At 44.0% G+C, this 13159-nt stretch overlaps 1 protein-coding gene across 3 annotated transcripts in view; it reads left to right on the forward strand.

Annotated features, from left to right (window-relative positions):
• The first annotated feature begins 595 nt into the window (after nt 1-595).
• Nucleotides 596-13159, forward strand: part of LOC125291550 (coiled-coil domain-containing protein 148-like) — a 39544-nt gene continuing 26980 nt past the window's right edge. For 2 of the 3 annotated variants that reach the window (XM_048238334.1, XM_048238333.1), the window contains exons 1-7: nt 840-1025; nt 1111-1199; nt 5312-5377; nt 6152-6273; nt 9869-9972; nt 10757-10863; nt 11802-11947. In XM_048238334.1, coding sequence (XP_048094291.1) covers nt 1006-1025; nt 1111-1199; nt 5312-5377; nt 6152-6273; nt 9869-9972; nt 10757-10863; nt 11802-11947 — 654 coding nt within the window. In that variant the 5' untranslated portion in view covers nt 840-1005. Of the gene's footprint in view, nt 1026-1110; nt 1200-5311; nt 5378-6151; nt 6274-9868; nt 9973-10756; nt 10864-11801; nt 11948-13159 lie in introns of all 3 variants that reach the window. The other variant, XM_048238335.1, reaches the window with a different exon arrangement.

The raw sequence follows: 13159 nt of genomic DNA on the forward strand, positions 1-13159 counted from the left end.
TATAAAGCGACCTCGCATTCCTCAGATTCCAACACTGAGAGAGAGCTCACCTGCATACAGTTGCGATCACTACAATTCAAGGACAAGCGCGCTAGAAAGTCACGTCTGAATAGGCTATAAAGCTTACTCCCTGATCTAACGGAGTTTAGAGAAACTGTGGTAAGGCGAAGTCATAAATTCTGGGAAAGAATGACGAGTCACTCCACGAAACACTTAACCGATCCCCTGAAGGTCCCATAAAGGTGTGTGTTACCTAAGCCAGTCACGAAAGTGAGATTATCTAGAGTTAAGAGAGATCCTCTCTCACTTAATTAAAATACACCTCTTTGCTGTAAAATTATGCATGAAGACCACACAAAGTGATAGCCTCTAAACGTAGCCAAGGCTATTGTAGCCGTACCAGATCGTACGAATGGCTCAGGCGTTCTCGTCCCATAGGTTGCATGCGAGAGGTAGGCTACTCTATTCTAAGGCAAATCCATGCAAGTCATTTTTAAAGTTCATACCTTGCGGAGGAATGTTATAGTAGTTGATCGTTTACGGTGCAGAACTCCATTGGAACAAGTAAGTATGACTGAATGCTGTGAGTTGTTGCAGAAGACTAGTCCAGTGAGTCCTATCCGTGTGAATACCGAGCAGGGAAACTCGTCTCCATAGTCAGGAGCCAGGTTTCTCCTTTCCACCCCGCTTCTACTCCGAAGCAATTCGAGTATGCATGACGTCACCGTAATGTGGTTTTGGAGCGACAGACATCATTGGATCCAAGATGCAGTCGTTAACAGATGATTGGACAGGCATGTTGTTGAATTGTCCAATGACAAAGGCAACAACAGTTTCCTTGGTTACAAATGTTGTCAACCGGGAAGCGTCGAGAAGGTAATTTTCAGAGTTACTGCAAAGATTTATGTTTACTACCCTCTCTGGTTACTGTATCTTTTCCTGACGTTCTTAAAACTATGTAACTTCTCACCAAGACCTACACATTCAAGTTCAAGCGTTTCGTCCATGTTCGACGACAAAATCAGGTGCCATATAATAGTAGGTTAATGCATAGTAGCCTATTTCATGAGTGAGACTAGTAGCCTAACTGTACAGTTGATATCCTGATAGTGATAGTAAATTAGCTGGGCACAGTCGGAGCTGCGTTCTACGGCACATTATCAGGTGGACTCTGCATCTGCAGGCTGTTTGCGAGCAAGGTAATCCCCCCCCGGATAGTAGGTTAGGGCAGGCAACTTACTTAGGGGTTGCAGTGGTACAACTTCATGTTTTATTCCTCATCATGTGTGTTCTGGAGAAACGGAAGGCATCATATCTCCAGCAGACAGCCGCAGAAATAACCAAGCCTGTCTGTGCCAAAGCTTGAACAGTCAGGCTACATTATTGTATGGTCATGAGGAAAAAAGAATGATTCTATGAACTGCACATTATGCAGAATGTTATCTTGGCTGACATGTCCGGATGGAATTAGGCTATTAGCCTAATGCAATACAAGACAGAGAGGAGGAGTGAGTAAGTGAGCTGTGCTGTGCTAGGAGGAGAGTGAGACATTTCAGAGCATTTCAGACATGATAATCAAACATCAAGAGAATTAATTTCTTGCTTCCGATGGTTTATTCGCCAGTCCCTTCTCCCCCATGTAAAATTGATTGTGAAAATAAGGGACATTTTGATGCCAGGCTCAGACTGAGTCATTATGTTTCTCTGTCAGTGGTGCCCTTGTTAATTTTCCTGCTGGGAAAATACACACACACTGAGCTAGAATTCATAAGAGGTGAAATAATAATCATAAGCAATGATGAGTCTAAATGAATATCGATATACAGAGAGCTCAGCTGAAGATGAGAATGACAGCCATGTTTTCAGTAAGTCTGCCCTTGAGATATCGCTAGGGATCACAGAGTGACACCAATTTTACCCTGCAGGTGCAGTAATACAATGTCAGTTCAAAGGGTTATTTCCGTAATCCCTTTCAGCACAACTTTGGTGTTGAATGTGCTGTTTATGTGATGTGAATATTTTGAGATAGCACTTCCATTATAGTAGGGGGGATTATCAACAAAATAGGGCCTAATCGTTACGCAGTGGGTAGAAGCACCAAAATTGGTACAGACACTCTTTATGATGTATCTCATCATTTGAGAAGGGGTGCCCAAAATTTCTGGTTCATTTAGGTCATTTTTTAAGGGAAAATCCAAGATGGCCACCTAAAACGACCCAAGGATGACAAAACATTACATAGTTGGTGGTTTGATGGTTTATTCTGCTACTTTATTATTTTACATTTGATATATATAGAGATGGTTAACAAATAATATGTGCAAGATAACTCATGAAAATAATCTTACATGCCTTTTATACAACTTTAAAGGGGGGAAAACAGGCTTAAAATGGTCAGAATGACATGACTCCCCAAATGAATCCTCATCTGAGAAGTTAATTATGTATGCATAACATAAATATTTTTAAAAACTTTTGGAAGAATCACTTAATAATTTTCAAAAGACAGTTTATTGCTAAAATGTCCACATGATCAGAGATCAAGCCCTAAATAGGGGCACAAGTCATTGACCAAATGTTATGCCAGTGTTAGCGTTAGCATTAGCCAATGTAGAACCACTAACTGGGTTTCAATTATCAAGCTAAATCTAGGCAAACAAAGGCATCCCTAGGCTAATTGTGTCCCCATGATTGCATGGGGTGCGTATTTGTGAATCTGTGGGGCTTCCTGGGGGGTATTGTACCGTTATTTCGGGAAAAACATTAGAAGCTACAAAATTTTGATTTGTCCTACAGTAACGGTAGCCAGCTAGTATTTAGCTTTGCAGTATGTACATTGAGTAAACCTCCCTCATGATACCTTGACGTGCTAGTGAGAGAACTAGCAGCCTGGGCTTTTAAGCTCAATTACTAGCACGCTCACCTCCCGATCCGAGATGCTAGAGAGCAAATATACATTCAGCCAGCTCAAAAAGCGCAAAAATATATGCTCTGTCTTCCAGAGAAGTATACACTACAATTCCAGCTGTTACTTGTCAACCAAAGGCCATCTTAGTGCCAAAAGTTAACCAAACTGAACTTAGCATGGGCAATAACAGAGGAGGAAAAGTGGGGTGAGCATGCAATCAAACTGATGCTTCACTTCAGCCAGAACTGTCTGACCCACCTGCTATAAACTCACTCCTTCCTCTCTTTTATGAAAAAGCTGCCAGCTTTGCCATGGTCAGACATGGTATGAGTGTTGTAAAACAATTGATAGAGAACCTAAATTCCGGCCAGGTCCCAGTTATGGCATTTGACCAACCACTATATACATTTACAAAAATGGTTCAGTGGAGTGATCCAGAGATCCAGACTGTTATGGAGAGAGGTTTGTGATGCTTGGTGGGTTACACATAGAGATGGCTCTATGGAACACAATCGGATAACTTTTAGATGGAAGTAGTTGAACAACTGCACTATGTGATAATGGGGTGGCTACCTGGAACAGCAGACTCCTTCTAAAGGGTGGGCTGCATGGAAACCATTTCCAGAAGTAAAGGATGCCTTCATTGCTATGACAGCAAATCCTTTTCAACTGCTTAGCCAGGAATCAAACATGTTTGCATTGCTGGAGAAGTACACTTGTGTTCTTTACGATAAGAAAACGGATCTTGAAAAAGTCAATGATCTCAGGAAGGACTTGTTTTCTCAAATATGTCTCTCAATGAAAAATATTCCTCCCACACAGGCTGCACTGATACAGCATTCAAATAGAGCAGTGTACCAAGCTAGCATTTGGTCCAAAGGTCTGAAGGCTACCCAGTCAGTGCCTTCTCCTGAAATATGGATGGACCAAATTAGATGATTTTTGGACACCTTTATGGACACTTTTACCAGAGGCAGCCAAAGTATGTAGAGAACCTCTTAAATGTGGCAGCAAAGGTGAGCCTCTCTGCTCTCGAAAGTGCCGATGCCAAGATGCTGGGTTGCCTTGCACAGTATTATGCCAATGTGCCAGAGCATGTGAATAGATGCAAATATGCAGTATGTAGACTAGGACTAATGTAATCTAGTGTGGTGTTTTACTGTGTCTTAAGAAGTTGCAGGGGACATGTGTGCTTAATTGTATGTTTTTTATGAGGTCTGCCTGAGGTGCTTGAGTGTCTGTGTTTATAGTATTCTTGAGACAATTGGTGGATATAGCCATAGTGTCTGCTTAAAACAGAGGCATATTTATGACACTTATACCTATTTCATGCTTTTAGGAGGTTGTTTAGGTGGCCTTTGAAATAGCTGCCAATTATGTGGATAGGCAGTGCAGCCTTTTTTCAATTTCTTTAAAAATTCACTTCCCGTTTGAGATTTCTTGGAGTAATCTTCCAGGATAACGTAGACCCAAGGGACATATATCAAATTTCAAGCTTTTAGGAGGTTGTTTAGGTGGCCTCTGAATCAGCTGTCAATTATATGGGTAGCCATTTTGAATTTCTTCAAAATCTCACTTCCTGTTTGAGATATGTTTGGTCACCCCTTCTATGATGTCTTAGGATCACTCAAGGAATATATGAGCTTTTAAGAGGTTGTTTAGGTGGTGATTGAATTAGGAACATACATGCCAAATTTCAAGCATTTAAGAGGTTGTTTAGGTGATGTTTGAGCTACCAATTTGTGGCGGGAGCACAGCATTTTTCAATTTCTTTACAAACTCACTTCCTGTTTGATATTTTTGGGCACCCCTTCTATGATGTCTTAGGATCACTGAAGGAACATACATACCAAATTTCAAGCTTTTTAGAGGTTGTTTAGGTAGTGTATGAATCAGCTGCCAATTTTGTGGCAGGGAGTGCGGCATTTTTCAATTTCTTTAAAAACTTTCCTGTTTGAGATTTTCTTGGGCACCCCTTCTATGGGCACCCCTTCTATCAAGCTTTTAGGAGGTTGGGAAGGTGGCTTTTGAATCAGCTGTCATTTGTATGGGCGGCCATTTTGAATTTCTTCAAAATCTCACTTCCTGTTTGAGATATTTTTGGGCACCCCTTCTAGGATGTCTTAGGATCACCTAAGGAACATATCTACCAAATTTCATGCTTCTATCCACCGCGTAACGATTTTTCACATAATCTCCCCTACTATTAACTGTTCTTTGCCATTGTAAAAATATAATCCTTGAGGGAAAGCAGATTAAAGCACCAAGGGATTGGGATGTCATCACTGACCTTTAACGTTTACCTTGAGGGAGTAGGAGAATGTTTTTGGAGTATAAGGTTGGCGTTCAGCGATTTACATGTATGAAAGCCTTTCTTTTAAGTTGCACTATGTCAATTTACAGATGACACAGCGATGAGCGGGAGAGATATCCGAGCTTTCATAACCAACCACCGAGCTGATGATTTAGGTAAGCCATCTCAAACCAACTGTTCCCCACACTTCAAAAAAAAAAAATGATTTGCACTTCATAACATTCAGGGGGTATAACAAGCAACAGGTATTTGCCCAGTTGAAGATGCTTGAGGCAGAAATAGTTGTGCTTTTCCCAGACTCGAAACTCATAGCACTTCTTTATGCATCCCCTTGTTGCAACACCGCTGTTTTCAGTCAATCAGTATAACGACGTGGGCCCAGTCTGGTCTCTCAAGGCTGAGCCACTGTAGCCATGGGCGGATTATGAACTTTCGGGCCCCTGGGCCCAGATATATTAAGGGCCCCCCGCTTATTGTCATATATGTGGGAGGGGGGGTTTGGGGGTCCTCCCCCAGAATTTTTTTGTTTAATTTGTTTGATGCGATTTCCTGTATTCTGGTGCATTTTGGGGATGGACAATACTAAATTCAATCAGATTCATAGCCTACATCCTGATGTGTTGATATTGAGGCAGTGATTCCATGCAAAGACTTGGGCTTCAGGGCCCCCTGACCCCTTGGGCCCCTGGGCCTGGGCCCGGTAGGCCTGTGCAGTAATCCATCCCTGACTGTAGCGCACTGGCTCTGTTCTGCCTCTCGTCCCACTCCAGTGTTTCTGCTTCCACTGTCATCAGCAGGAAAACCACCAGGCCAGGCATCGTAAAACGTCCCCGACTGTCTGGCCAGCTGTTTATGACTCTGTAATTCTGCCAGCTTGTGTCATTTATTATTGACGCCATTTTGTTTGCTGTCAACTGTCATTGGCACAGAAAAGCTGACCCTGCGCTTGAAGGATGGACTGGGAAGCTCAAAGTATAAACCTGTTCAATACGAACAGCTGCAGGCTATGCTGGAGGCCAAACGAATTGCATCACAGCACATTGAGGATAAGGTAAGCTAGTTGCAATAGAATTTGGTCATTTTGAATTAGAATCTGATATCTTTCTATTATTAAAGTAGAACTGCCCTGTTTTCCAAGTAGCTTGGCCAATGAAACCTAAAAAAAAAAATTGTGAATATTTTTGTCAAAAAACACTAAAGTGGGAAGGCTTGTGGATATAATTTTTTTAAATTACTATTATTTACTTGGATAATCAGGAGAGAAAAAAAACACAGCCAATCTAGAATTGTTTACCAAAGCCTCCCAGGTGTCTGTGCTAGCAGTTCTTTCAGTTCTGTCTGCATTCCATTTCTGATGTTGAATCCATTAGCATGATGGGACAACATCCGGCTTGAGGAGGCGAAAGCCAGTGAAACAAAATCAACCTGACAGATCTGTAACACATGCAGACAATGAAACATCATTGCAGATGCACACACACACACACACACACACACACACACACGTGCAGTCACACACAAAACAAACACAAACACACACAATCCTAACACTCCTGAGGGGTTTTAGTAGGACCCGCCCTATTATATAACAAGAACAAGAACTCTTATGCAACACATGAGGTTCCTCTAAAAAACATTCATATTTTGGACTGAGCTCAATAAGAAGCCAGTACACTGACACTCTCCATATTCATAAGTCGCGCGCAGCACACAAGCCATAAAAAAGCTGTTTGAAGTTCATACATTCCCATCCCCCCAGCATCCTGCCTCTTTGAAAAGTTAACCCTGAGGGCAGTGAGGATTATGCTTGTCGACCTGCAGTGTTTTAATTGGTAAATGGTGACGGCGGTGCTTTGCTCTCTCATTATGGCTCGTTCATGGCCCGCTCCAATTCAGCTCCCTGCATGGCCCAGATAAGCCAGCCTGTGTTTGCATATGCCTGCCCTGCTGAAAGGCAGGCGCTTTATTTTTTCCCCCTGCGCCTGTTCCCCCCGCCGGTAGAAAGCAGAGGGGAAGAGAGAATAAATGGCCGCGAGTAGCCTCGGGGAGGTGATCAGATCCGCTCTCGAGTAAGAGTGGGAGGGGTCCTCGATACACAATCCTTTAAATCTCCCGCAGGAGAGGAATCCTGATAAGATCCGAGAGGTCAGCACGCTGGAAATGAGAAATTCACCATCCTCTGAAAACAGCCTGGGCACTGTGTGTGTGTGTGTGTGTGTGTGTGTGTGTGTGTGTGTGTGTGTGTGTGTGTGTGTGTGTGTGTGTGTGTAAACCCTGTTTGTGTGCTCTTAGTGTGGGGTTTGTGATGTGTGTGTGTGTGTGTGTGTGTGTGTGTGTGTGTGTGTGTGTGTGTGTGTGTGTGTGTGTGTGTGTGTAAACTCCCTGTTTGTGTGCTCTTAGTGTGGGGCAGAGGATGTGTGTGTGTGTGTGTGTGTGTGTGTGTGTGTGTGTGTGTGTGTGTGTGTGTGTGTGTGTGTGTGTGTGTGTGTGTGTGTGTGTTTGTGTGTGTGTGAGTGTGTGTGTGTGTGTGTAAACTCCCTGTTTGTGTGCTCTTAGTGTGGGGCAGAGGATAGTGAGGAGGAGGCACAGAAAGAAAAGGTTCATATCTCCAGCGTATATCTCTCAGCTTTCTCCAAAGCAAATAAAAGGTAATAACGCCATTGACGAGCTATGGCATTCACTTGTGGAGAGTATTACTCCATGTGCCATTTCTAACATACCAGTAATGTATTTTCGTGTGCTTTGTGTCAGAACAGAGGAGGGTATTCTGAAATGAACTAACATACTTAAATGAAATTACATAGCAAATCACACAGATGTATATATTTTTTGTATAAACCTATATTTTTGTTATAGCAGCTCTATGCCCACCTTTTGTAAATACCTTGTGTGGATGCTTTGTCATGCACCAGTTTTATAGCCACATTAGTAGACTGATATTGGTAGGCTGAAATTATGGGTTATGCTTTTTAAACAGCTACAGTCGTTGCCCCATTATTATGTTAGTGCCATTATAATAAAAATCATTGTATATTTCTCCTGAAATGTTTGTGTGTACAATGCTGGTGTGAGTAGAGGGAGGACATGAGAGTTTTTTTCTTTGCTTCTGGCGGATTCCTCATTGTGTAATTGGGGCACTGTTTCAAAGAGAGATGTGTACAATTATCTGAGCCAGTGACCTGTGCAGACACAATCTGATTAAAAGGCAAGGAGTGGCTGTATCTAGAGAGCTGTGTAAAGTGCTAAGCCATTCTGACTCTGCAAGATGATCTAAAAGTCTTAGCCATAAAGACCATAATTGTTTTGTTTTTTTCCTGCTTGTGAACAAGTAGGGTCATTCCAGGTCAATTCAACCAGGGCCAATGCACTTAGGTCTCAAAAATTCTGAAAAAATTACCAGGTGTACCTATGTTACCCAGGAGACTCATTGTAAAATTACTTTTATGTAAGATCAATACTTTCCAAGATACATCCAGTTTTACAGGGGGAGGGGGGTGTCGATTTTGTTCGGCCTCCCAGTATGTCTTTCCCATGATTGTCTTTCCCATTTGCTATTCTAATTTAACAAGTGTTTTCTTCTTATGTGGTTGAGGGTAGCTAGGCAAAAAAGGTTCAATTCTCACACACTACTAATCCACTGTTTTTTATTGCTAGTGTTTTTGCTTTTGCCTGGCAAAACCAGACTCACTTTCTTGTCCTCAGGTAACAAAAAACAATACAAAGATGAAGTTCTCATTCGCACCAGTGGCCCTATTTAGGTCCGACTCTGAAAGTTCTGAATTTCTCGCTGCGGTGCTTCACGCTGACATGATTTATGGAAATGGACGTCCTTGGAGTACCTCTTTTCACCCCAGAAACACAAATGAGTGCACACTACTAGCATTTGTGCATGGGGAGGGCTCTGTGGCGACATCTGAGACGTGATGCTGTGGAACACAAACAGATCTTTATCAGGCACCAAAACATTTGTGAACATGACATCACTGCTCAGTGCTGTTTTTCTCTCTCTCTCTCTCTCTCTCTGTCTCTCTCTCTCTGTCTCTCTCTCTCTCTCTGTCTCTCTCTCTCTCACTCTTTGTAACACCCCCATGTCTCTGAAATGATGTGTATGCATCAGTAGCTGAGAAGAATATTTTCTCTCAAACTTGCACTGTCAGACAGAAAGGAATATTGAACACTTCTTAAAAGCTTTCTGCAACTGAAATAGTTGGGAATACATTCATATTTTTCAGACAATCTCCAAAAGACTTCCACTATTGTTAGCACTTAGCTAGAGGTGGCTGCAGTCTTCCATATCACTTTTCTTTAGCAAAATGATTTTGGAGGTAGTCTTCTAAGAAATAGATTCAGTGTTTTTAATGTTGCCATTGTTCCTGAACTTTGTTACATGGTCATGTAATCTCTTCAATTACGATTAAGCTGAGCTAGGCTACTAAGAGCAACAGCTTACTTTTGTATTATTTCAGGTCACATGTAGGAGATACGCAGCGCTCTTCTGTGCACTAGAAGCATTAAGAAAATATTTATTTTGGAGTAAATCTGACTTTGGAATAACAAGATGAATACAACTGAGTTGCCTTGTGTTCACTGAAAGGATCCTCTACTGTGGTGAGGGCGAGGCTGATGGAGGTTGTTTTGTCTTGCAGGTGAGGAAGACTCAGCAGGCGGCCAAGGAGAGCAGAGAGAGCTGCCTACTCTGCCAGCACAGACCGGTGTGGGCCAGAGAGCACCAGCGACTGGCCAGAGCAGAGTGAGAGACCACCACCACCACCATTCACCTGTTAAAGCCCCCCTCTCTCTCCATCCTTTGGCCCCTAGAAATAAATGCCCGGGGATATCGGAACACAAACAAGCCAACCCACTGAGAATGATCGATGGGGTGTAACTCCTTATTGCATCGCCAGCTCAGGGAGACGGTCAAGGAGGCATGTTCTCAGAGCTGAGGAGCGATAAAGAGAAAGAGAGAGAGATAATGAGTATGTGGGCGTAAGAGGAGAGAAACGGGGCGAGTGGTTGAGAGGGAAGATTGGAGAGAAGGTGGCATAAAGTTTAGAGAAAACTCCAGAGAGAGAGAGAGAGAGAGAGAGAGAGAAGGAACATGCTGCTGTGCTGAACGTTTCTGCAGTGTTCTGGTGTGCGGTGCTCTCCCATCGTGGTGAAGCTGAGCCATCAGACTGGAGGCCCCGCTGGTGTTTTGTGTTGTGAAGTGAGAAGGGCAGAGCTAGCTTTGGGGTAATGACTATGTCTGAGGCAGCCAAGGTTAATGGTGTACACATGCGTGGGATCCAGTAATGAGAAGGCACCGCAGACTGCAGCGCTGGTGGATGCAGCCAAAGTCAACTAGCACCTTTATTACGACGATGATATAACCACTATAAAAATAACACATTTTCCCCCAAAAGAAGAAAAAAAGAAGTTTGTATTGCATCCCACACAAGGGTTTCTTCGTTTCTCCCCAGTAAACTGAACAAAGTCATGGTGCCCCTCAGAGTTACTTTATGGGCAGCTTGTGTTTTTGTTGTTCTTGCTTTCAGAGAGAAGGCAGAATTAGATCTTCAGAGATTTCTTGAACATCGGGGAAGACAGGACGACGGAGACGGCGAACCTGACGGGGGCGTGATTGCCGAGATGTTGGGTGAAGGTACGTCTCAGGCTCCATCTCGGTTAATCAGTCCGCAGCACTCCCGCGGCTGCTGAGTGGCCTGTGAGAGCGTCCTCGCTGCCCACACATGTGAACCGGTAAATGAGATTTGGCAGAACTCTTCACGCTGATTAGCACCACATGCACGGATACACAAATCCTAGTTCGGAGGAGCATTGTATATGCATGGTGTGGGCCTACAAATGAGCCAATCCTGTCACAGAGTGGACAGCTGCACCGAGGAGATACAATGATGCTGTGTTGCTCATTAAAATGAAAATGTAACAGGTTGCAAGCATAGCGGGTTCCCTGGATAGTGGACTGTTGCTTAGGAATGTTAGACCAGCTTGTATTGTAAAGGAGGCTTGGGTGACCACAAAGACTAGGTAGGCTCTCTGATATGGTATGCTGTATGATTCATCAGTATTGACTTACTCTTCCTGCATTTTTTCAAACCAAAAACTAATACCTAAATACCAAGACTAATATTTTTGTTTGACTTTTAGTTTGAAATTTATTAAGTTGTTTGAATTTAAATTTCATTCATTTGGTTTGGTCCAGTTGGGGTAGTGTGGTCCAGGGGAGTTTCGGGAGAAGTGAGGGGTTAGGTGCCTTGCTCAAGGGCACTTCAGCCGTGCCTACTGGTCGGGGTTCAAACCGGCAACCCTCCGGTAACAAGTCCGAAGCGCCAGTAGGCCACGGCTGCCCCAAACTATTTTTGCGATTGTTCTTCTGTCTTTTTTTGCATCCTTTTTGCGACTTAAAACAAGGATGGAGGATAAAATAAAAAATAGAATAAGCTTTCAAAATCCTCTAGGCTTGCTATCATTGATTGCTGTATATATAGCCCTGATGCTTCAAATTGGTTGCTTCTTCAAAATACATTATTACATATTTGCATGAGAGAGTTCATCATGGAAATGCTTTTCTGTGCCCAGACCTGCTCTTACAGGCAGACAGAGACTCGTTCCGGTTGGCCACTGTGGAGCCAGTGTGGCAGCTGAAAGAGGACCTCCAGTACCGCCTGGACAGAATACACGTGACCGCCCCCCACCACAGTGAGTGGGAGCAAATCCTCCAGCAGGTAACAGACCCCTGGATCAGAAACACCCACTTTCCTCATCACAGAGACCTCTCTCTCTCTCTCTCTCTCTCCTCCATTACAGTTTCAGTCAGGTCTGCCACAGAGTAGAGCCACCAACCAGGCCAATTACCATCTACCTGAAGGTGTTTGAATGTTTCTTTAGGCGAGCAAATCTTGCGTGCACTTTCCTGAAAAGCATCACTGAAGTTATCCTAGTTAAACGCTAGCGAGACCATTTTCAACACTCTCTCTGCATGGTTACCATGGTGGTTGCTCAATGATGCTCTCGGCAAACACGGGTTTGATCTGCGGGCCCACAGTCAAAGGCTGATAGACGTCCAACACAATGCTGCCCATTGTGACATGATTCAAAGGCTTCTACCTCAGTCCCCCCACTGAGCAGCTGTGTTCAGAAGGGTTGGCTGCTTTGTTGTTAGTGTGCGGTGTGTGCTGCCATCCTCTTCAGCAGAGGAGGCTCATAAAAATGGACCACTTCTCTCCCCTGGCTCCCCGAGGCTTTTTCCGTGCGGAGGAGAGCGGAGGAGAAAATGGCTGAGATTAGGTGGGAAGCGGGAGGCCGGATGCGGTGGAAAAGTGGGCCACGCTGGGGGCTGAGTGTCTCGGCTGGCAGGCGCTCGGTTCCTCTCCTGCCATGAGTCAGCCTCTGGCCGGCCTCCACCGCCACGCCTCCCCCAGACGCTCTTTCATCAGGACCCCGCCGTTTCACTCGAGCCTCAGCCCGCCGGAGGCACTCCTCCAGGGGCCATCAGTCGTCCGGTCTCCATCCCCATGTGACCAGTGGCTCCAGTCAGGGACTTAAGGACGCTCGCCCAGTCAGGAGTTCATTTGACCTGTCCTTTTCTTTTTACCGTGCCAGAAAAGATCTGAAAATGGGTGATTTATGTTTTTTAGGTGAAGCAAAATTGCTCTGCGCTGCTATTTAGAAGCAGTTGTAAGGGGTTGGATCTGTTAGCAGTTGGCAGTTAGCAGCGCATTACAGATTCAAAGTCAGTGAGAGCTTAGATAAAGAGAGACAAGATAATAACCAAATCCATCTCATATCTGACTTTCCCTCCCTCTCTCTCTCTTTCTCTCCCTCCCTCTCTCTTCTTCTTCTCTCTCTCTCTCTCTCTACACCCTCTCCTTTTACAGCCCTGTCATTTTCTGTTGAAGGAAATGGATGAATTCTTTCTTAGAGGCTCTGAAAAACAC

This window comes from Alosa alosa, chromosome 3 (assembly GCF_017589495.1).
Source record: "Alosa alosa isolate M-15738 ecotype Scorff River chromosome 3, AALO_Geno_1.1, whole genome shotgun sequence".
Taxonomy (NCBI): domain Eukaryota; kingdom Metazoa; phylum Chordata; class Actinopteri; order Clupeiformes; family Clupeidae; genus Alosa; species Alosa alosa.